The sequence below is a fragment of a genome, unplaced genomic scaffold, assembly GCF_019419815.1.
Source record: "Pyrus x bretschneideri cultivar Hongxiangsu unplaced genomic scaffold, Pyrus_bretschneideri_v1 Contig18, whole genome shotgun sequence".
Classification (NCBI taxonomy): domain Eukaryota; kingdom Viridiplantae; phylum Streptophyta; class Magnoliopsida; order Rosales; family Rosaceae; genus Pyrus; species Pyrus x bretschneideri.
The window spans coordinates 306,364-332,053 of NW_025999479.1; the positions used below are offsets into that span (position 1 = coordinate 306,364).

General features: G+C 39.4%; 1 protein-coding gene across 34 annotated transcripts; it reads right to left on the reverse strand.

Moving 5' to 3' along the window:
• Positions 1–863: 863 nt before the first annotated feature.
• LOC125476157 (pentatricopeptide repeat-containing protein At2g36240) lies at positions 864–22,538 on the reverse strand. Of its 34 annotated transcripts, XM_048581863.1 has the most exons (8): positions 22,338–22,537; positions 17,840–19,708; positions 17,361–17,474; positions 17,171–17,226; positions 4,765–4,811; positions 4,575–4,616; positions 1,417–1,511; positions 864–1,329 (listed from the first exon to the last, which is right to left on the reverse strand). In XM_048581863.1, exon 2 carries the CDS (start codon positions 19,638–19,640, stop codon positions 18,189–18,191), a length of 1,452 nt encoding a protein of 483 aa, XP_048437820.1. In that variant the 5' UTR covers positions 19,641–19,708; positions 22,338–22,537; the 3' UTR covers positions 864–1,329; positions 1,417–1,511; positions 4,575–4,616; positions 4,765–4,811; positions 17,171–17,226; positions 17,361–17,474; positions 17,840–18,188. The 34 variants fall into 34 exon arrangements, with proteins under 34 accessions (XP_048437820.1, XP_048437810.1, XP_048437826.1 ...); XM_048581853.1 differs by lacking the exons at positions 4,575–4,616; positions 4,765–4,811 and adding an exon at positions 22,186–22,225 and having other exon boundaries at positions 16,981–17,226; positions 22,338–22,538; XM_048581869.1 differs by lacking the exons at positions 4,575–4,616; positions 4,765–4,811 and adding an exon at positions 16,981–17,022 and having other exon boundaries at positions 17,412–17,474.
• Positions 22,539–25,690: the final 3,152 nt, after the last annotated feature.

Sequence of the window (25,690 nt, forward strand, 5' to 3'; positions counted from 1 at the left end):
ATACAATCTTTAATTAGGGTTTTGTTGCTTGAAAAAAAAAATTTGAATCTGTTTGTCCGGGAGCCACACCGCGCTGAACCCAGAATCCCGAAGTCGCTGCCATCGTTCATCGTTCGTCGTTCGTCACCTGGCACAACCCAAACCTGCACCGTAGACCAGTCCTCATCCAGCCGAACCTGTTCTGTCCGCCCAACCAGCAAACCACCAGCCTGCACACGCGTAACCTGCAACCCAGACAGACCCGCGTTCTGGTGGAGCTACTGCTCCCATATCCTATCCCACTGCTGCATCGTAAAAATTTCCTTTTTAATTTTTTAAGTTTTTAATTAAATAAAAATAAAAATTATTTTTTAATTATTTAAATATTTTTTTCAATTCACATGACAATATTTAATTAGACTTGTGAAACCTAGTTATGTGCCAGATCAGCACATAATGGAATTTTTGATAAAATTGAGACGGAAGAACCACATTAATTTGCGACATCCATTTTCAGAAACTACATTGATCACTTTTCAATTTCAAAAATCATTTTGATGAGAGATGCCAATTTCAAAGATCATATGTCATACAAATTCTAACTAAAATTATACAATATTAAAGTACCTAACCCATCACGTAACCGAATAAAATCATCGTGGCCCACAGAGCGCGTACATTTGGCTTTAGAAATGGTGTTGGATCTGAACCTTCACTTCTCTTTTAAATTGACATTAGGGATTTGTGATCCTAGCCAAATAAACCAATAGATTGGGATGGAACCTGAAGTTTCACTTTCCAAAATCATAAACACGACATTAACTACAGAGGGCACAAAGAAAAGATCAGGCGCTCCCACAAGTCTACTTACATACATACATACATAAAAGCACCGAAAAAAGTCATTTATCTACATACATCTGCCAGCATCCTACTACAAAAGGTAAAACCTAGAAAGCTCATGCCAAATACAAAACCTACAAAGCTGTACACCCAAAGCTACAACGTACATACCCTCGTATTTTACAGGGATATGCTAACAAAACCACTACTAATTGAGATCACACAGAGCCAACAGGATAATAAACTCAACCATATGACACTTCGGGACAATCTGCCAATCATCGTCCTTCGGATCAGCCCATCACCTCTGTGATCATTATTGCCTGCTAATGATCATTAAGTCGAGGTTTGGAATGTTGTTCTCAGCAGAGAAGTGCCCTTGCTCTTGAGCTACAGCCTTGTTCTGAGCAACTAATCGAGACCACTCCATAGATAGAGTGGCGGAGGCCTCCTCCATTGAGCCATTTGTTTGCCATTCTCATCAGCAAACCCAGGGATACAAGAGAACTGAAAGAAAACGAGCAACAATTAAATTTGCACTCTACAACCCAGTTATGAAGTTTCAGCCACAAGGACAAACACATCCCGCTTTACCTTCTGATAGTGAAAGCGAGGGAGAGACAGCAACAAGAAGCTGCTACCTTTTAAGTTTCTTGGAAATCATTGGCACCACAGCAGAAGTCAAATCTCTGTTCATTCCGACCATAAGTAATTACGTACTCTAACAGTATTTTGATGGTAGATAACCAACATTGTGGCAAATATATATGCAGTACAAAAAACCAAGACATCCATAAATCATAAATAACCACATAAGCTCATGATCCAACATTTTAACATCCATTGAATAAGGAATCACAATAACACCAAATCTCTTTCCTATTCATGTAAATACGTACTTCTTAAGAGTGCAAAGACTATCATCCCAGGAAAAACTAGCTTACAAGGTGAACATGGTTATTGCAAGATCAATTGTGTAAATTCAAACAAAAATTCGTAAAGATCATGAGCTTTTTCAATAATGGATGTCTTCATTGCAGAATTGAAAATACAATATAGTTTAATGTTCCTTTCATAAGGGAAACAATTTCATTGATACCAAAACCAGTACAATAACTGTGGACCAGTAACTAGAATACATCCAAACAGAAATGAAAATTGCTAAATATCTACGAATCCATGATAGAAGCATATTTAGGCAACTTAGTTGGCTTGTTCTTGTGCATTTACGTTGTTATTTCTTAGTTCTTTAAGTCTTTTAAGTTATTTTCGTATGTTTTCAGGTTCTAAGGGCTAAAGGAGCAAAGAAGTGCATTTTGGAGCCTTTTGGAGCACTTTTGGGCTAAGGATGGATAGCTTATGCTTGGAGCCAAAGTGTTGGACGAAATTAAAGGCCTTGTATGCACTTTAGGACATACAACAAAGGGCCTAGCCCATTCTCTTCCCAAAAACCATCCTAACCCGTGCATAACCTACCAATTCCAGCACCATCCACACCTTGCCGTGGCCTCCCCTTGCATTTCCAGCTTTCCCACTTCATCATTGCAGCACATTCTCTTCCATATTCCCTCTTTAATCCACATGCATCTTTAATCATTCACTCACATGCTTTCCCAACAAATAATTCAGCCACATGCACCCAAACAATCCTTTGCCGTGGCTTTCACATTCATTTCCAGCACATCCTTGGTGTGCCGTGCACTCCCATCCCATTTCCAGCTTTCCCCCTTCATAAAACAATCAACCACACTTCCACATGCATTCCCTCTTTAATCATTCCCTCCTAGCTGTCATTCACATGCTCTCCCATCCATTCTCTCCCTATAAAAACCATACACACCATCACACAACAATTCCTTTGCCGTGCAAAACATTGCAGCATTTCCAGCATTTTCTCCTCCATTGCAGCCACTCCAACCACTCCCCATCCCTCCAAAACACTACCCTACCATCACACATCCATTCCTCCATACAAATACCACCCCAAAACCTGTCCTTAGACCTTGTGCCGCAACAAAGAGGAGGAGAAGAGGGCCTAAACGTTCATACAATTCAAGTTTGGGTTGTTGGAATTTTAGGTGTTTCCTTTCCTTGATTTCAATGGTTAAATTTACTTATCTTTGTCTTGTACGTATGAGGAACTAAACCCCCCTTGGCTAGGGGGGGATTCGAAACCATGATCATGCTTGCTATATGATTTGATTACCTCTAATTGCGTTTCATAAGTTGTGAACTCAATTTACTTATCTATTTGAATTAAACTGATTTGTGTATGTTGGTTGAGAGTGCACGCTTAATTATCATGCGTAAATCTAATGCTAGGATATAAGGAAGTTTCTCCTAATCGTTATAAACTTATATTCACAAGTAGTAAAAGTTGATGACCTCAATTGCGTTAAGTAAATTCTTGGCATAAGTTTCATGCAATTCATAGTAACGAATGCTTCGTCAATGCTTATGGTTTTCAAAGAACTTAATGATTCTTGCTTGTATCTCTATTATGCAATTCATGTAGGGAACTTATGGGGAATGCTTTGGGTTGTCGTATGCAATCATCCAATTCAATAACGTTAGGAAAATCTGAGGGTTAATTAGTGCAATTCACGGTTAATCTGGGGCGTTGAGAATTCATGGGTTATTGAAAAGCAATTAGAAATCGTTTTGTGTGCAAGTATGGCATGTGTGGAGATGAACCCCTTAGCTATTCCATCATCTATTGATTCATCACAATTTGTCTTACAATCTGTCCATTTAATTTAATTTCGTCCAAACACAATCCCCCCATATTTTGTTAAGTCTTAATCATTACAAGCTATCTTATTTTGTGTTTTTAAGTATTTGGAGTCTTGTGGACTTGTTTTGAGTTTTTGATTGAGTTAAGTGTTTTAAAGGTTAGTTTTATTTATTTGAGTCAGTTTAAAGTGTTTAGCACTCCTAGTTAATCCCCGGTTAGAACGATCCCTACTTACATCATTACTACAATTGTCACAAATAGGGTTTAATTTGTGTGTCACATTCGTAGCGCATCAATCCAGCCCAGGAATACTCCTCAAAGATAGACTAGATCACCCAAAGCTTTCTTTTCCAACCCAAAAACACTTTTGTCTCTCACAAAGACGTGCTGCATGACTGTGGGGTGATTAGGGTGTTCTTTAGTTTCCCATATATGTAATTTAGATGTTATTTAGCTCCCTACTGTAATTAGGGTTGCACTTTAAATAAACCCTTAGAGGGTTTGTCATCAATTTCGAGTCGAAGCAATATCGTCATAGATTACCCAATGAAAAAACAGTTAAGTGTAAATCATTGATCTCCTAAATTTTTTCTTCTTGAACAATAAACATCGAGGCTTCTGCTATCATAAAGATGATCAGGTCCTAGAAGTAGTTTCTAAACAAAAAATGGAAAAGCTTTATGGTTAATAAATAAAAGCCGCCATCCTGCAATAGTTTGTCTTACTGTTTTAAATGTTGTGATCAGTGACAGAATGCCAAATACAGTTTAGGAGGCCTCTAGATGAACAGTCAAATACAATTTCAGGTACTACGAAGCTTCTAAGAAGAGGAAATAGAATATGCATATAATATTCCATAACATTTTACTTTAATGTGGAGTAGTATAACCAATCAGACAATTCACTGGGCAACACTCAACGAAACATCCAAAATACATTTCACGTTATAATATAGTGCAATCACATGCCAACCTACTAAAATTATCTTGCAAACAGATATAAGCATACAAATCTTTACCATATCTCCATCTTTCACGTACCAGAGGAGCCGATCAGCAACCTGCACATTCAGAGTTATGCTGATAGAATTCTCCATGGATTCATGGAGTTTATAATTCAAAAGACAACATTCACAAAGTCAATACTTTCGTTTAATGCAATACTAGAAAAGAACCAAAAGGCATATTCAACCCAACCCAAATACGTACAGATTTGGCAAACTTTCTTGTTATCCTCTGTTTGTGCTTGCCACCTCCTATGATACCTCAAGGAAATAAATAGCAAAACGAGGTGTAAACAAAAGCCTCTTCCAAGTTCCAACAACTAAAAGAACTAAATCTGAAACCCTTCCACAATATTATGAAAAGCGTACGTAACAAGTTAGTATAAAAGGTGTTACCATAAAAGGTCAGCCGGATTCATGTAAAAAATGACCCCTGAATAATACGACCAAAAACGCATGACTTTTCTTCTCGAGAGCAACGCTAGGTAAGCAACCAGGAAATAGATTCCAGGTAGTCGATTCCAGATCGGAAGACTGACTCCAAGTGCCGGCTGATTGCTCTCTTCCTCTTTGCCATGCGAGTAAGAACAAGGACAAAGGAAAAGACAGGAAAAGAGCATGATATGAGATACCTTTGCTTTCGCCATTGATGATATGAGATACTTTTGCTTTTGAAGAAGCAGCGAATGAATCAGCACATATATTTGTTGCGCTTGTCTCCACATGCTTCGATCTACCGTTTCCTCCTGCCTCATCTGTACTCCAGGCATCTGGTATCTTCTTTGGGGGTACATCAATGGTTGAATAGGTGTTCTCAAGGGAAGAAGAAAACTGAGCATGTTGAGAGGTTTGGTTGCAGCTACATTCTCGGCAGAGAAGAAAAGTCATGCGTTTTTTTATGTATGCCTTGCCCTGAATGTTGACGTATATAGGAATTGTAATGGCAAGTAGTAGTGCGGGTGCGGCAATGTCCTCCACGCGTTTTCAACTTTGTCAGAGATCTTTTGACAAAGTTGCACGCTTTATCTGAAAAGCCGAGATTGCGGCTTTGTCACCCACGCTTTGTCGACAAAAGTGTGTAGTTGGGATAATGATCTCCACGCGTTTTCAACTTTGTCAGAGATCTTTTGACAAAGTTGCACGCGTTATCTGAAAAGCCGAGATTGTGTCTGAAGAGTTGGCGAACTTTACGCAGGAAAATCCGGCTTTGAAGAGTGGTGTCTCTTCAATTTTGAATCGGTGGTTGTGTCGCCTCTCCTTTTATAGAGGTATCGATCACCTCTAACATGCACACTTTGAAGATTTTACTCCATCCAACCCTTCTGTTTTAACATCTTTGAAAATGGCTAACCCATCTAACATTTGCTTAGATTTGAGTCTCGGCAGTGATACGGGTGCGTCGTGTCAGGGTAATGTATGGTGCCCGTCTTTCTTATCTTTTAATGGCCCTCTTACAGGTGAAGACTCCGTGATGACAGATGCAACAACAGCTACGATAGTAGCTAGGAACCTCCTCACTCCTAAAGATAGGCTGCTTTCAGGACGGTCCGATGAGTTGGCCGTTCAAGAGTCCCTAGCTCTCAGTGTTCAGTGTGCGGGCTCTGTGTCCAACATGGGCCAACGCCTACTTGCTCGATCCAGTCAAGTTGAATCATTGATGGCAGAGATGGAAAATCTTAAGCAAGAGATCAAACAGCTTAAGCGCGAGAATAGAGGTTTGCATGTGCTTGCAAATAATTATTCGACAAGCATGAAGAGGAAGCTTGATCAGCTGCAAGAATCTGAAGGTCGAATTCAAAGTGACCGTCAAAGGCTTGCGGCTTTCTTCCAGAGGCACCTTTTTCCTGCGTCATCTAGCGTTCCACCAAGTACTGAGGCCTCGAATGATCTATCTTCGATGCCTCCTGCTCCTGGAGTTTATGACCCGTAGCTCACAACCTGTTCGTGAGCATATCTCCGACTTTGACGGCGATTTCGAGAGGACTTTGAGAAGGAACAGGAAATTGCAAGAGTCTAATCCTCCTAGTCCCAAACCTGAAGTAGAAATGCAAGAAGTTGAGGTTGAAGAGGAGGCCACGGCAAAGTTTGAAGAGGAAGTACCAACCATGGCAGCGGACAATCGAACCATCAAGGAGCTTTCTGCCTCGGGTTTGGCCAATGCAGCCCCTCTTTGCATCCAATACCCCAATGCAGCCCCTGAGAAGACCGATGAGTTTGAGTTGAAGTCCAGTTTGCTACATCATATACCCAAGTTCCATGGGTTATCAATGGAGGATCCCAATAAGCATTTAAAGGAGTTCAAAGTAGTATGCTCAAGTATGACACCGGTGAATGTGGACAGCAACATATTGAAGATGAAGGCTTTTCCTTTTTCTTTGATGGAGAAGGCCAAGGATTGGTTGTATGAGTTGGCTCCCGGAACTGTCACATCCTAGGAGAGTATGAAGCGAGCCTTCTTGGAGAAGTTCTTTCCGACATCACGAGTCATTCTTCTTCGCAAGAAGATTAGTGGAATTCAACAAAGCCAAGGTGAATCTTTTCCAACCTATTATGAACGTTTTAAAACTCTTGTTGCTTTATGTCCACAGCACCAAATGAAGGAGGAGCTACTTCTTCAATATTTTTACGAAGGTCTTTTACCACTTGAACGGCAAATGTTGGATGCATCCGCGGGAGGAGCTCTAGTGGACAAGACACCCAGGGATGCCAAAACTCTCATTGCTAATCGAGCACTCAATGCACAACAATATAAAGGTGTTGGGCAGAGAGACACCCCACGGCCACATCATGTAAATGAGGTAAGTTCTATTTCTGAGTTACAATCCCAAATGGCTAACCTTACGTCTTTGTTGTCGCAGTTTGTTGAAGGCCCCAGAGCGCAAGGAGCTACAATCTGTGGTGTATGCTCCATTCAAGGACACCAATCTGATCAATGCCCTCAATTAATTGAGAATGGAGGGTGGGAATCTGCCAATGCCGTGGGTTATGGGAATCAAAACCAACCAAGGGGTGATCCTTTCTCCAATACTTACAATCAAGGATGGCGTGACCACCCAAATTTCAGATGGAGAGATGCACAACAACCTTCCCAACAAAGTGGATTCCGACAACCCCCGGGTTTCTTTCCAAGGCCAATGGCACCACAACCACCTCCTCAAGCACAGTCATCCTAAACCAACTCAGGTACGTCTATGAATGATGATAAAACATATCAATTATTAACCACAATGGCACAGGGAATGCAGAACCAAGCAAAAGAGGTTAATGAGCTAAAGAAGCAAATGGGACAAATGGCCGAATTTTTGGGACAATTTCGTGAAAATGATAAGTTACCAAGCACTACGGTGGTCAATCCAAAGGGTGGTTTCGAATCTGCAAAAGCTATCAACCTAAGAAGTGGAAAAGAAGTGGGAAGCAAAGCACATGAATCTGCCCAAAACAAGGAAGATGAGTACTTGAGGGAAGAAGATGAGCAATCCTCCCACAGCAAGTGTAGCACCACCCAAGCCGCAACCATCTAAGCCTTCCCATCCGTCCATCTCAGGTAATGTTGTCCCAAATGTTGTGATTTCGAACACTAATCTGCCCAATGTTCCTTTCCCTCGCAGATTTGCACAATCAAAGAAGGAAGAAAGCGAAAAGGACATTTTGGATACCTGTCGAAAAGTCCAAGTAAACATTCCTTTACTTGATGCCATTAAGCAAGTGCCCAGGTATGCAAAGTTTTTAAAAGAGTTATGCACAACTAGGAAAAGAATTTCAAACAAGGAAGTTGTGAAAGTAAGTGAAAATGTATCTGCGATTTTGCAACGAAAGTTACCTCCAAAGTGTAAGGATCTAGGGAGCTTTACTATTCCATGCATAATTGGAAACACTAGATTTGAACAATGCATGTTAGATTTAGGTGCTTCTATTAATGTCATGCCATATTCCATTTATGCATCTATGAACCTTGGTGAGTTAAAACAAGATGGCGTTATAATTCAATTGGCCGATCGTTCTAACGCTTATCCCAAGGGAGTCCTTGAGGATGTTTTAGTGCAGGTCAATCATCTTATTTTTCCTGCAGATTTTTATGTCTTAGAAATGGAGGATTCGAGCCATGCTCCATCATTGCCAATCTTGCTAGGCCGTCCATTCATGAAAACAGCGAGAACAAAGATAGACGTGTTTACGGGAACATTAACCATGGAGTTTGATGGGGACATTATTAATTTTAATCTTTCTGAAACCATTAAATATCCAATTAAGGACCATTCTTGTTTTGCTATTGACATTGTGGATTCGTTGGCACAGGAGCATTTGGATCAAATGAACGAAGATGTACTCGATGTAGCCTTAGTGCACGGCATAGGAGCAAGAAATGAGGGTGGGGGAATTCTTGCAACCCACGGCATGCAATCTAACCATATCGCCATGCCCGCTTGTGGTGAAGTGATTGAAATGGTTGCTGTCCTCGAGTCATTGCCCTCACATTCTGGTAAGTCTCCACTCTCAATTTTGGATTCGGTTTTGACTAACAAGTTACTTCCATCAATTGTGCAACCACCTACACTTGAGTTAAAGCTTTTACCTAGTCACTTGAAGTATGTTTTCTTGGGAGAAGATCAAACACTACCCGTCATCATATCAAGCTCACTCACGGCCCAAGAAGAAGACAAGTTGATAAGGGTGTTAAAAGAGCACAAATCTACCATTGGATGGACCTTGGCGGATATCAAAGGCATTAGTACCACCACGTGCATGCATCGCATCCTTTTCGAGGAAGGAGCCAAGCCATCTCGTGAAGCTCAACGTCGCCTTAATCCACCCATGTTGGAAGTAGTGAAAAATGAGGTTATAAAATTGCTTGATTGTGGTGTTATATATCCTATTTCTGATAGTCGTTGGGTGTCACCTGTGCAGGTTGTTCCGAAGAAGTCCGGAGTCACGGTGGTAAAGAATGAAGAACAAGAGCTTATACCCACTCGTGTTGTGACCGGTTGGCGTGTTTGTATTGATTACAGGAAGCTAAATGCCGCAACAAGGAAAGATCACTTCCCTTTACCATTCATTGATTAAATGCTTGAAAGGTTAGCCGGTCATTCTTTTTATTGCTTTCTTGATGGTTATTCGGGATATAATCAAATTGTCATAGCGCCGGATGATCAAGAAAATACCACATTTACTTGTTCATTTGGTACTTTTGCATATCGTCGTATGCCATTTGGTTTATGCAATGAACCAGCCACTTTTCAATGATACATGGTAAGTATATTCTCAGATTATTTTGAAAAGATAATTGAAGTATTTATGGACGATTTTAGTGTCTTTGGGGACTCATTTGATGATTGCTTGCATAATCTTACTTTAATCTTGAAAAGATGCGTGGAAACTAACCTTATTTTAAATTGGGGAAAATGTCATTTTATGGTTAAACAAGGCATAGTTTTGGGTCATATCATCTCTGAAAAAGGAATTGAAGTTGATAAGTCTAAAATAGATCTTGTACGTTACTTACCCTCTCCTACTTCGGTTAGAGAGGTTCGTTCTTTTCTTGGCCATGCAGGATTCTATCGGCGATTTATCAAGGATTTCTCCAAGATTGCACAACCCTTATGCCGTCTCCTACAAAAAGAAGTGACATTTGAGTTCAACGACGAGTGTGAGAAGGCATTCAAGCTTCTCAAGCACAAGCTTACCACGGCACCTATCATCCTTCCACCTGATTGGACGTTGCCTTTCGAGCTCATGTGTGATGCATCCGATTATGCAATAGGGGCTGTTTTGGGTCAAAGGAAGAATAAGCAATCCCACGCCATCTACTATGCTTCTAGGACCTTGAATGATGCTCAACTAAACTATTCTACCATGGAAAAAGAACTTCTTGCCGTTGTTTTTGCTTTAGATAAGTTTCGTTCATATTTACTTGGCACTAAAGTGATTGTATTTTCTGACCATGCAGCTCTTAGGTACTTATTCACTAAAAAGGAGGCTAAACCACGGCTCATTAGATGGATGCTTCTTCTCCAAGAGTTTGATATTGAAATTCGAGACAAGAAAGGGAGTGAGAACGTAGTGGCTGACCATTTAAGTCGTTTGGTGTGCAATGAGGACTCCCTACCCATCTAAGAGACTTTCCCTGATGAGCAATTGCTATCCATTAAGGTATGTAAACCTTGGTATGCCGATTTGATCAATTTTTTGGTGTCAAAACGTGTTCCAAGTACCCTAGCTAGGCACCAACGTGATAAGTTAAAGAAAGAGGCACGGTTTTATGTATGGGATGACCCATATTTGTGGAAGTTTTGTGCAGATCAGATTGTGCGTCGTTGTGTGCATGATAGTGAGTTTAATTCGATTCTAACCTTTTGTCATACTTATGCTTGTGGTGGGCATTTTGGCACACAACGCACGGCCCTCAAAGTGTTACAATGTGGATTTTATTGGCCTAGTATTTTTAAGGATGCTAGAACGTTTTGCTTAACATGTAATAAATGCCAAAGAATGGGTGGTACTAGTGCAAGGGACCAAATGCCGCAGGTTTCTATCATAAATGTTGAAATTTTTTATGTTTGGGGTATTGACTTTATGGGTCCCTTTCCATCATCATATGGTTTTATGTATATTTTGCTTGCGGTTGATTATGTGTCGAAGTGGGTGGAAGCAAAAGCCACCCGGACTAATGATTCTAAAGTGGTTGCAGATTTTATTAGAACTAACATTTTTGCAAGGTTTGGCATGCCACGAGTGATCATTAGTGATGGAGGGTCCCATTTTTGCAACCGGACCATTGAGGCATTATTGAGGAAATACAGTGTCAACCATAGGGTTTCTACACCTTACCATCCTCAAACAAATGGCCAAGCCGAGGTTTCCAACCGAGAGATCAAGCAAATCCTAGAAAAGACCGTTGGGCCAACAAGAAAGGATTGGAGTTTACGGTTAGATGATGCACTTTGGGCGTATCATACGGCATACAAAACCCCCATTGGGACGTCCCCTTTTCGACTTGTCTATGGCAAGGCGTGCCATCTTCCCGTGGAGTTGGAGCATAAAGCTCTTTGGGCCGTCAAGAAGTTCAACATGCACTTAGATAAAGCGGGAAGTCATAGGAAATTCCAATTGAATGAGCTTGATGAAATACGGCACGTGACGTACGAGAATGCAAGCATTTACAAGCAAAAGACCAAAGCTTTCCATGACAACATGATCCGTGGGAAATCCTTCTCCATTGGGCAGAAAGTGCTATTGGACCGTTTGTTATTACTAATGTTTTTGTTCATGGTGCAGTCCAAATCCAAAGCTTGAAAACGGGACATGAATTTAAGGTGAACGAGCATCGTTTGAAACCCTATTATGAGAACTTTGTGGAGCACACCATGGATGACACCCCCTTGGGTGCCGTGGGCTCCAATCTGGAGTGATTGGGTTCTTCGTCCGGTTGCAAGATGTAAAAGAAAGCCCTACTTGGGAGGCAACCCAATACACTGAATAAAATAAAGCATGTCCATTGATCTCCGAGAAATTACAAGTGCGTGAAAAAATAAAAATAAAAATAAAAATAAAAAAAAAAAAAAACAAAGAGAAGAAAGAAAGATGGAGCTTTCAGAAAGGTTGTTCACGTGAAGCCCCACTACTTGGCAAAACTCCAAGAGCGGGAGGCATCGAAGATAGATCATTCGAGGCTTCAATACTTGGTGGAACGCTAGATGACGCAGGAAAAAGGTGCCTCTGGAAGAAAGCCGCAAACCTTTGACGGTCACTTTGAATTCGACCTTCAGATTCTTGCAGCTGATCAAGCTTCCTCTTCATGCTTGTCGAATAATTATTTGCAAGCACGTGCAAACCTCTATTCTCGCGCTTAAGCTGTTTGATCTCTTGCTTAAGATTTTCCACCTCCGCCATCAATGATTCAACTTGACGGGATCGAGCAAGTAGGCGTCGGCCCATATTGGACACAGAGCCCGCACACTGAACACTGAGAGCTAGGGACTCTTGAACGGCCAACTCATCGGACCGTCCTGAAAGCAGCCTACTATCTTTAGGAGTGAGAAGGTTCCTAGCTACTATCGTAGCTGTTGTTGCATCTGTCATCACGGAGTCTTCACCTGTAAGAGGGCCATTAAAAGATAAGAAAGACGGGCACCATACATTACCCTGACGCGGCGCACCCGTATCACTGCCGAGGCTCAAATCTAAGCAAATATTAGATGGGTTAGCCATTTTCAAAGATGTTAAAAGAGAAGGGTTGGATGGAGTAAAATCTTCAAAGTGTGCATGTTAGAGGTGATCGATACCTCTATAAAAGGAGATGCGACACAACCACCGATTCAAAATTGAAGAGACACCACTCTTCAAAGCCGGATTTTCCTGCGTAAAGTTCGTCAACTCTTCAGACACAATCTCGGCTTTTCAGATAACGCGTGCAACTTTGTCAAAAGATCTCTGACAAAGTTGAAAACGCGTGAAGGTCATTATCCCAACTACACACTTTTGCCGACAAAGCGTGGGTGACAAAGCCGCAATCTCGGCTTTTCAGATAAAGCGTGCAACTTTTTCAAAAGATCTCTGACAAAGTTGAAAACGCGTGGAGGACATTGCCGCACCCGCACTACTACTTGCCATTACAATTCCTATATACGTCAACATTCATGGCAAGGCATACATCCAAAAACGCATGACTTTTCTTCTCGGCCGAGAATGTAGCTGCAACCAAACCTCTCAACATGCTCAGTTTTCTTCTTCCCTTGAGAACACCTATTCAACCATTGATGTACCCCCAAAGAAGATACCAGATGCCTGGAGTACAGATGAGGCAGGAGGAAACGGTAGATCGAAGCATGTGGAGACAAGCGCAACAAATATATGTGCTGATTCATTCGCTGCTTCTTCAAAAGCAAAAGTATCTCATATCATCAAGGGCGAAAGCAAAGGTATCTCATATCATGCTCTTTCCCTGTCTTTTCCTTTGTCCTTGTTCTTACTCGCATGGCAAAGAGGAAGAGAGCAATCAGCCGGCACTTAGAGTCGGTCTTCCGATTTGGAACCGACTACCTGGAATCTATTCCCTGGTTGCTTACCTAGCGTTGCTCTCGAGTAGTCATCTTCAACGGTTGATACACTTCCAGAGAAGGGACCACATCTGCTTGGAGAACAGCTAAGACGAGTGACAATCAAACATCAATCTTGTGGATCGTCAGCAAACGCAACTGCATATGCTGAGTTATCCTCTAACCCTCTTCAAATACGAATTGGAAAGATTGAACAAAGAAACAGGTCATCACCTCCACCTCGTGCTTGCCTGCCATGTGTCTGAATCTTGAAACTGCTCATGGTCCTATTTTCACTCAAGATCAAGCCTCAATGCAATCACCAAGGAGAAGATGGAATTTACACTCCATAACCAGATTTGCGTCCCTAAACTCTTCTCTTTGTTATTTACATTCTGCCATGTTTAGTGTGTTTAGTTAATGTTTGTGTGTTTGCTTGTGTTTAGTGTGATTTTAAGCTTGAAACATTGAGGACAATGTTTAGTTTAAGTGTGGGGGGGAGTAACATTCTGTTTTGAGATATTTTTGCATGAAATTCGTAGGGTATTACCACCTAACATGTCTAAACTTGTTTCCCACTGTTTTTAAGTGTTTTTAAGCTATTTTAGAGTGTGTTGACTTAAAAATCCAAAAATACCATAAAAATTTGAAAAATGTTTTGAAAAGCCTAAAAAGAGTGTTTTGAGTCGTTTTTGTGTGTTTGTGTCTTAAGGTACCTTCCAAAATCAGTACAATAACTGTGGACCAGTAACTAGAATACATCCAAACAGTAATGAAAATTGCTAAATATCTACGAATCCATGATAGAAGCATATTTAGGCAACTTAGTTGGCTTGTTCTTGTGCATTTACGTTGTTATTTCTTAGTTCTTTAAGTCTTTTAAGTTATTTTTGTATGTTTTCAGGTTCTAAGGGCTAAAGGAGCAAAGAAGTGCATTTTGAAGCCTTTTGGAGCACTTTTGGGCTAAGGATGGATAGCTTATGCTTGGAGCCAAAGTGTTGGACGAAATTGAAGGCCTTGTATGCACTTTAGGACATACAACAAAGGGCCTAGCCCATTCTCTTCCCAAAAACCATTCTAACCCGTGCATAACCTACCAATTCCAGCACCATCCACACCTTGTCGTGGCCTCCCCTTGCATTTCCAGCTTTCCCACTTCATCATTGCAGCACATTCTCTTCCATATTCCCTCTTTAATCCACATGCATCTTTAATCATTCACTCACATGCTTTCCCAACAAATAATTCAGCCACATGCACCCAAACAATCCTTTGCCGTGGCTTTCACATTCATTTCCAGCACATCCTTGGTGTGCCGTGCACTCCCATCCCATTTCCAGCTTTCCCCCTTCATAAAACAATCAACCACACTTCCACATGCATTCCCTCTTTAATCATTCCCTCCTAGCTGTCATTCACATGCTCTCCCATCCATTCTCTCCCTATAAAAACCATACACACCGTCACACAACAATTCCTTTGCCGTGCAAAACATTGCAGCATTTCCAGCATTTTCTCCTCCATTGCAGCCACTCCAACCACTCCCCATCCCTCCAAAACACTACACTACCATCACACATCCATTCCTCCATACAAATACCACCCCAAAACCTGTCCTTAGACCTTGTGCCGCAACAAAGAGGAGGAGAAGAAGGCCTAAACGTTCATACAATTCAAGTTTGAGTTGTTGAAATTTTAGGTGTTTCCTTTCCTTGATTTCAATGGTTAAATTTACTTATCTTTGTCTTGTACGTATGAGGAACTAAACCCCCCTTGGCTAGGGGGGGATTCGAAACCATGATCATGCTTGCTATATGATTTGATTACCTCTAATTGCGTTTCATAAGTTGTGAATTCAATTTACTTATCTATTTGAATTAAACTGATTTGTGTATGTTGGTTGAGAGTGCACGCTTAATTATCATGCGTAAATCTAATGCTAGGATATAAGGAAGTTTCTCCTAATCGTTATAAACTTATATTCATAAGTAGTAAAAGTTGATGACCTCAATTGCGTTAAGTAAATTCTTGGCATAAGTTTCATGCAATTCATAGTAACGAATGTTTCGTCAATGCTTATGGTTTTCAAAGAACTTAATGATTCTTGCTTGTATCTCTATTATGCAATTCATGTAGGGAACTTGTGGGGAATGCTTTGGGTTGTCGTATGCAATCATCCAATTCAATAACGTTAGGAAAATCTGAAGGTTAATTAGTGCAATTCACGGTTAATCTGGGGCGTTGAGAATTCATGGGTTATTGAAAAGCAATTAGAAATTGTTTTGTGTGCAAGTATGGCATGTGTGGAGATGAACCCCTTAGCTATTCCATCATCTATTGATTCATCACAATTTTTCTTACAATCTGTTTTCTTTACAATCTGTCTATTTAATTTAATTTCGTCCAAACACAATCCCCCCATATTTTGTTAAGTCTTAATCATTACAAGCTATCTTATTTTGTGTTTTTAAGCATTTGGAGTCTTGTGGACTTGTTTTGAGTTTTTGATTGAGTTAAGTGTTTTAAAGGTTAGTTTTATTTATTTGAGTCAGTTTAAAGTGTTTAGCACCCCTAGTTAATCCCCGGTTAGAACGATCCCTACTTACATCATTACTACAATTGTCACAAATAGGGTTTAATTTGTGTGTCATATTCGTAACGCATCAATCCAGCCCAGGAATACTCCTCAAAGATAGACTAGATCACCCAAAGCTTTCTTTTCCAACCCAAAAACACTTTTGTCTCTCACAAAGACGTGCTGCATGACTGTGGGGTGATTAGGGTGTTCTTTAGTTTCCCATATATGTAATTTAGATGTTATTTAGCTCCCTACTGTAATTAGGGTTGCACTTTAAATAAACCCTTAGAGGGTTTGTCATCAATTTCGAGTCGAAGCAATATCGTCATAGATTACCCAATGAAAAAACAGTTAAGTGTAAATCATTGATCTCCTAAATTTTTTCTTCTTGAACAATAAACATCGAGGCTTCTGCTATCATAAAGATGATCAGGTCCTAGAAGTAGTTTCTAAACAAAAAATGGAAAAGCTTTATGGTTAATAAATAAAAGCCGCCATCCTGCAATAGTTTGTCTAACTGTTTTAAATGTTGTGATCAGTGACAGAATGCCAAATACAGTTTAGGGGGCCTCTAGATGAACAGTCAAATACAGTTTCAGGTACTACGAAGCTTCTAAGAAGAGGAAATAGAATAAGCATATAATATTCCATAACATTTTACTTTAATGTGAAGTAGTATAACCAATCAGACAATTCACTGGGCAACACTCAACGAAACATCCAAAATACATTTCACGTTATAATATAGTCCAATCACATGCCAACCTACTAAAATTATCTTGCAGACAGATATAAGCATACAAATCTTTACCATATCTCCATCTTTCACGTACCAATGGAGCCTATCAGCAACCTGCACATTCAGAGTTATGCTGATAGAATTCTCCACGGATTCATGGAGTTTATAATTCAAAAGACAACATTCACAAAGTCAATACTTTCGTTTAATGCAACACTAGAAAAGAACCAAAAGGCATATTCAACCCAACCCAAATACGTACAGATTTGGCAAACTTTCTTGTTATCCTCTGTTTGTGCTTGCCACCTCCTATGATACCTTAAGGAAATAAATAGCAAAACGAGGTGTAAACAAAAGCCTCTTCCAAGTTCCAACAACTAAAAGAACTAAATCTGAACCCTTCCACAATATTATGAAAAGCGTACGTAACAAGTTAGTATAAAAGTTGTTACCATAAAAGGTCAGCCGGATTCATGTAAAAAATGACCCCTGAATAATACGACCTTCCTCCACGTCTTTCCTTGATTGTCATCTTCACTGTAACCAAAACACTGGTATCAACCGTCCTGCCCATAATTCAAAATTATTCAACTTTTAACAAGACAATACCACTACCCTACAAATTATCTCATACCAGAAGACAAGGCAACAACACTGTAATATAAACAAGTACAACGGAAACAATTAGGGCAGTTCCAAAGGAAAACCTTGCTATACAATCAGCCCCAGCACGTTAAAGCATAATATTAGTGCCAATTGCCAAACATAAGTTTACAGAAACAAGCAAGATTATCAAATTCAATAAAAACTACAACCTTTTCTTTCTCAAGCAGCGGCTCAACTTTGATCCTAAATTATCGCCAACAAGGTTGACCCGACATAATAATGTGTGTAAACAAATATACCTAAAGCTGATGAAGTCCGAACTCACCCAAAAGGAAGTGAATGAAACAGATAATTGCCACATTGCAATCTCCATTGTTGAAGCTCCACAACAGTTTTGAATCATGCTGCATTCTCCAGCAATATGCCCTGTTTTTTAACACAACGTCATTGATGAAAGGTGTTCAAACCCCTGTTAGAGGATCAAGAGGGCCTGTATACTTTTATATCTCCAGCTTTTCAACCTCTGATACAGACCAATAACATGTCCCTAGTGCAATCAAAACCCGCAAGAGAAGTCATAGTTGAGCAAAGTATAAGAATCTACCCAAAGTATCTGAAAATTTCCATCTACTCCACCATTAATAATTTCTAACTGGGTGCCAAACGGTTTAATTTTAACTAGTAAGCCCATCAATCAATCTATTATATGTAGCAATATCAGGGATAAATCCCCTATCAAGCATGTCATCCACAAGCACTTCCCCCTCCTTTCTTCTTCCTTCTCTTGAATATCCAGATACCAAAATCCTATAAGCTGTGCTGTCTAATTCCAAACCTTTGCTCGATGACAACCTCCTAAGACTATCTGCCTCCACTGTTCTCCCCAAATTGCAAAGGTCTTGAAGGAGACAATTAAAAGTCACGATATCTGGAACTGAACCCTCTTCAAGCATCCTTTTCATCAATCCAGAAGCTTCGTCCATTCTCCCTACTCTCCGCAAGCCCTCAATCAAAGTTGTGCAAGTGATCAAGCTCGGAACATTTCCTGTCCTCCATAGCTCATCCACTACCTCCAACGCTCTACCCGAACTTCCCTTCCTACAAAGCACCTCAACAAGACTGAGATAATCATAAGATTTAGGCAACACTCTTTTCCTTGAAAAATCTATCAACAATTCACACGCCTCCGAAACCCAACCTTCTCTACAAAGTCCATCGACCAAAATCTCACAAGTGACACTCGAAAACTTGCAACCAAAGTCAATCATCTCATAAGCCATCCCTATCCCATCCTCAAATTTCCTCTCCCTAAAGAACCCCTTTATCAAAGTATTGAAACTCACCACATTGGGACTACACCCCTTCTCCCTCATATCCTTAAACAGCTCCAAAGCTAACCCGAACTCTGAATTACGACAAAAACTACTAATCAGAATGTTAAAGGTATAAACATTGGCCTTAACTCTATCCTTAAGCATCTTATCATACAACCCCAGAGCCTGATCATGTTGGCTATGTTTCACAAACCCATTAATCAAAATGTTGTAAACCACAACACTAGGTCTGCCATCAATCAATTTCCGCATAGAATCAAATGCATTCAAAGCATCACCCAATCTCCCAACCCTGCAGTAAGCATTAATGGCAAATTGGAAAATGGGTTCTGTTCTTGGGCAAGAAAAAATACCATCGGAGCAAGGACAAGGGTTAGCGACCATGAAGCCAAGGAGGGAACTCAACTCGGGAAATCGGTCTGAGATTGCGAGGGTGCGAGCCATCCATTCGAACGTGGAGTGGTCGTGGCGGAAGGAGTCGACGGAGGACGCCCAGTTGAAGACGTGGAAGTCGAAGTGGGTGAATGTGGGGTGGTGGTGGAGCTTGGACTGGAGGAAATGCAGGAGGGTTTGGGGTGTGAATGGTGGGTTCTTAATATGGGTTTTGAGGAAGTTGAGGAGGTGGGTGTGGTTAGAGGTGTGGGAGAGAGTTTGGGTGGGGAGAGGAATTGATGGGGTTTTGGGTGCACCAGGAAGTGTTGGGTTTGGAATTGGAGACAGTGGTGGCTTTGTGTTTTTAGGGTTTCGCTGCTCCAGCAGTGGTATGGCAATTGGTCCTCTCAGCTTTTTCATAGTCCTCGGAATAGTGCTAGCCAACTAATAAGTTCACAAAAAAGTGCCAGATATACTCTCAGCTTGCTCTGCATCAAAGTAAATCAATAGCATTAGCTGGGAACAAGAAAGCACGACCATTTTCTAATTAGTACAAATATTATACAGAGAAATAATATTAGTACAAATATTAACATGCCAGTAAAATGACTTAACAAAGTTAACCAAAAAGAAAAAGAAAGAAGAGTGATAAATCCAAGATTTCAAAATGGGGTCTTCTGTCTTCTGAATATTTCAGCTAAGTTTCGCAAGTAGAAAGTTTCTCACAAAATTTTGTAGACCCACCTTTGTTTTTGCAATATTTCCTAGATCATACACCTGTTAAACATTTCTATCATTTATATAAACTGCAATGTGAAGTACAAAGGAGACTCCACTGCAATTTCAAGATAAACCTCCACTTAGGAACATTTAAGCTTAACCCCAAAGACAAAACCTTCAATTGGCATCTCATAAAGTTGCAAACTTGTAATCATTCATAGTAATAAGATCTCTTGAATCTTGAATTAACCACCTCTCTCAGATATCAAATTAAATACAGCATAGCAATTTTCAGTAGATACCACAGACTTCTTCAAAATTCCAGACTCTCAACCATTCCTTTTATTCACGCTAAACTTTAAAGTATTCTATGGAAATGATGATGGGAGTAGTTTGATGCAGAAAAGAAAATATTTTGCATGCGTAATGGAGAAAGTATAGAATCCCTAAACCCCTAAACTGAATCCCTACAATAGTATTTAGGTGAAAGCAGAAATTATACACTAAATGAATCACTAAAACCCTGAATCCCTAATCTCTAGTCCCAATTAAACTTATATTAGAAGCCCATAATTCCTAAATAACTAAATCATAATTTAGAAACAAGCATAAGGAGGACTTACAAGGCTGGAGTACTGAAGAAAATCACAAGAAAGACGAAAGGACTTACACTGGAGTGACTGGAGTATTTTGCATGACATGTTTCATTTTTATTGTACCTACCCACCACTTTATATGGTAGAGTAAGCATATGTTATGCGTATACCATACTATGCACTTTACAACTGTAACCCATTGCCCATAAAATTTCCAATTTCACAATGGATACCACATTTTGCTAATCATCTTGTGTAAATCGTTGATGTCCAAGCCCAACTAGTCTAATAATCGACAATTACATGTAAAGAGTACACGATCCCAAAAAAAGGCTAGAGTTGACTCGATTAAGCAAAAGCTACTTTCTATATTTCATAACCCAAGTGTAGCTCTTTTACCCTATTAACAAATTATAAATAATTGGATCTAATTTAAAGCTTTAATAAAAGCATGATATTCAAGAATTAAAGAAGTAAATCAATCAAACATGAAAGCCCATTGTTATAAAAGAGATACATCAATTCAACAATTTCTGAGTAAAACATCGATTCAAATAATTCTAAAGGTAATTAATCCCCTACGTTAATGCCAGCAACATTTTTTTTTTCAATGTGATCTACTCTATCCTTTTCTTTCCCCTCTCACTCTCTCTCCTTTCCATTTCTTTTTGTCAAACTCTAGTGTATTCTGTTGTCTTTCATTATACCTAGGAAAATTGCATCACAAGGACTGGTGTACAATTATACTAGACGTTGAGGCGGTAAAAACTAGGATGGATAGGATACTGAATGGTCTGGCCGCCAACCTAATATGCTCAAACTCTAGAGTTAGAGTAGCGTTACATTTACACCTCAAGCTTTAGCAGCGTTGCTTCACCAGAACTCTATACTGCTTACATAGCACATTTGGAGAAGAGAAAAGAATGAAAATAAGTGAATAGAAAGAAATATGATGAAGGGACAAATTGAACTGAATCGCTTATGTTAACTATATTAGTTTTTGTCAATTAACATTTCCTATTGGTGGTTATCACTTTAAATGTTATTAGGATGGTAGAAATTTATAGATTAAAATAGCGGCTGCAATATTAGACCTATATGTGCCTCAAACTGTTAAGATTATTAGGTTTATCATTTTGGTTTTGTTAGAATGTTTTCCTTTTTTGGTGAAAATAGAGGAGGACCAGGCGAGATTAGGTCTTCGTAAAGACATAAGAACTAAGAATATTAATAGTGTTTGTTTCAACTTTCAAGTATAGATAGTCGCAGTTCATGTTAACTTATAACAGAAACAGAGTTTACCGAACCATGAGCCCGTTGTACATTATTTTTGTATGCAGACATAACATATAGACTCAATCAAACTGCGAAAGGCAAACATTAAGCTGATCTTTTTTCCCCGAAAAACAATAGGATTACTTCTTCTTATAGATGCTATCATATCAAATGGAAAAAGAAAAAAAAACATTGGAAAACAAAGAACCAACGACTTGAGGCCAAGGCTCGTGAAGCCCCCGGCATCCAAGGCTTCCCTAGCTCTAAAGATGATCCCAAGTGGAATGAATCCACGACTGAAAGTCTTGGTACATATATGCAACCGACTAAGACTACACAATGAGGGTTACCAATTACTAACAAAACCAACTCACAGCCATTGAAAAGCCTTCCCCCTTCCCCCTCAGAATCCACCTAACCATTGCCAAATACAAAGAAAGAAACCCAATATATTTTACAGATAATCGCAGTAAAACAAGAAGAAAAAGAAACGAAAAAGTGAAATTGAATAATGGGGAAAACTTACAAATTAGCTGAGGGTCCTCCGTTGCCGGGAAAGGGAGATTTGGTGGCGCGTGGCCTGGAAAGGAGATGGGTGTGGGTGTCTGTCTGTGGGAGTGGAAGGGAACTTGGGCGGGGCTTGGCGCGGCGGAGACAAACAGAGAAAAAGGTGGATGGGTTCTTCTTCCTACTCACTTCTCAGATTGAAGTGACTGTTACAAACGACAGGACCAGATCACGAATTGGCACGGATGACGCAATAATATAAAAGTTGAATAAAATAAGAATCTCCAAGCTCGGGCTGCTTTCAGGCCGGAGGATCTTGGGTTTCAACTTTCAGCCCATTTTGACTTGTTACCACGTCGTTCTATTTCGTATGAAAAATTAGTGCATAGTTTGTTGATTTTAGGTTTTTTTTTTTTTAATGGATTTTTTGTATAATCAATTTATTGTTTTAACTCGACAAGCGTAACTCATACTCTTGCAACCTATCCTACATTGGCATCAATTTTGATATTCATTTCTGTATTGCAACTTTAGATTATTCCAAAGTCATAGTTAGATCATCTCTAATGGTGACCTAAAATCTAAAAATATTTAGCCCAGAAACAGCTTTTCTGCTCCAACCCTTCTAGCCTAAAATTTTAGCCCGAAATTATCAAAAAATGAATTAAGGCTAATTTTTTTTAAATTAACTTTAAAAAAAATTATATAGACTATCCTAAATTAATTATATGAACATTTTAACCTAAAAATATTTAAATTCTGAAAAATTTTGAAAAATCACTAAATCAATACATGAAAATCATAATAAACCACATAAACTTAATACAAACAACATTTAATAAACCACATAAACTTAATACAAATGACAATTAATAAACCACATAAACTTAACACAATCGAAAACTCATAAACTTAATAATGATAGTCTTGGTTTGGTGATGGACTTGGGTGATAGTCTTGAGATGAATCATCATCTTAAAGTATACTCCTTGTGGCATTCCTTCGTAAAATGTCATTTTGCTTACCACGTAAGTATTTCTTCCTCTCTGGAGTGTATTTGTCGAGGTCCTCCATCATCAAATTAACTTCAAACCTTTCTTGCTCCATACCCCCTTGTTCTTTCATGGCCAAACGCATTTGGGCCAATTCTTCTTGCCGAGAGATATGGTTTTCATTCATTCTTACCATTTTGCTAGCAAATTGTGCACGTATCAGATCTTAGGACTTCCCTTTTCTCTTTGCTTCTTTTTGCTTATCTCTACCTGGGAGCCTTTCAAAAGAGGAAGTTGGGGTCATTTGTTCGACACCTTCATTGTCGGCAAAATTCACACCTTCATTGACATCATTTAGGGGTGGGGCTTCACTATGAAATAATCTTCCACATTGTTGGTTCGCATCAACTCCCCACCTTGGACAATCCTTGAGGATGTTCCAAGCATAATGCGACTTAAAAGCTTGATTTTTTGGTGTAGTTCTTGTCTTGTAAATTGCCATTGCTTTGTCACCCTATGCAACAAATACATAAAAACAATTAGTTGCAAAATACATGACAACTAAAATATCAACAAATAAACTCACAATTTCTGAGGCGGCCCTTCCACTAGGCATGTCAACCATGGCTCTCTCTAAGCTTCCCTTCCACAAAGTGCACACTTTGTTGATAATCTTCCACCGATCACAAACACCACCAACTTCCCTTCGACCGGTGTTGGAGTTTTCATGGAACTTATCAACGATTTTACCCCAAAAACCTTTCTATTTTGGTTCATGCCAACGGCACCATCTTCGCTAACAGAAATCCATGCCGAACATAAAGCAATATATTCGTCAAAGGTCCAATTATGACCTCTAACATGCTCTTTTGTCATCTTGAAAAATTTGGAAATGAGAAGAAATGGTAGAAAGAAAAATTGGAAGAATTGTAGGAGAAAAGTGAGTTTTGTGTGGATGTTTGAACACATACATAGGTATTTATAGAGTTTTTGGTTGAATTTTAAGTTAAATAATTGTTTTAAATTATTTTAGCCGTTGGATTTAAATTTGGACCGTTAGATCTTTTTTTTTACCGTTAGATTTGATTATATTCGATCTAAGCCATTGGATTCAATAAATATATAATTATAAAACTAAAAAAAATAATAATTTGAACCTGGACCGTTGGATTAACCAACGGCCCATTTAAATCCAATCGTTGGGCTACATAATTGGTTGACACCCGGGGGACAACCCCACGTGGGTGGGCCTGGGTTATCTCCCTTTCTAGCACGTGCAGGGTTGATTTTGCTGTGTGGGCGATTGGAAGCTGAGCAGTGGGCTTCACAGCCCCCGTTTTAGTCTCAGTTGGTGGGACCCATTTTGCTTTGTGGCCTAAAATTGGGTTGGTATTTGGCCTCAGAATAAGTTTTATGTTTTAGGTTAATTTTAGGTCATGGGTTGGAGTGGATTTTGAAGGGGGGGTGGGGGGGAAGGGAAATTTTAGGTTTTAGGTCATTGTTGGAGAAGGTCTTATGGAAGAAAAACGGGTTTTCCGACTATGACACTCAAGAAAGGTAGTAGTCTTCTCTTTTTTTGTTAATTTATTAAGAAACGATTTCCTATGCATTCTTCTTTTTAACTTATTCGTTTGCAATGTGGGAAGGTTGGTGATTCTTTCATTGACCCTGGCCTTTGTTGCCGGTCTTTGTGAATATTTCACACTGAGTTGTTAATGAGATTGTTCCTTAACTAAACAATCATTTCCCAAAATATGTATTTATGCCATTGCCATGCATCTATCTATCTCATGAATCTTCTTATGTTTTCAATAATTCTTTTGTATTGCCATGTGATCCTTCAAACAGATGCACTTGCATTCTTTTCCGGATTAATGGAACATACTGAAAACTAGAAAAGTTATCCAAGTTTCTCTTTTTCTTTGTTAACAAAGATAATTGTTGCTTATTGTTTTCCTTGGCTTTCCAACTTTTAGTGTAGGTTGTGGGAAAATTCCCAAATTATTGCTTTGGAGTTACTAGAATAGGCATTGTGATTCTCTTTTTTCTTTCATAAATATCTATTCAATTGCAAATATGCAACTGTTTTTATTACCTACTCATTGTTCATAGACTAACCTGAGTGTTTAGAGTCATGCTTTCTATGACTTTTTGTGAAGTGAACAAAGCAAGCTCTCCACTTCAGGTCTTCAATCTATCAATTACATTAATATCCTGTCTTCTAATTCATCTTAGTTCAAGCTTTCAAAGTTAATGTTTGATTTGTACTATTTTCTATATTGTTCTATTGTTTTAAGCTACAGATGAAGTGTTAAGTGTTATATGTGTTAAGTAGAATTAGGAAGTGAATTAAGTCCTCTTGAGAATACAAGGGATAACT

Excerpts from the sequence above, each read along its gene's own strand:
- LOC125476157 (XM_048581853.1), bottom strand. The coding sequence starts at position 19,640 with ATGAAAAAGCTGAGAGGACCAATTGCCATACCACTGCTGGAGCAGCGA.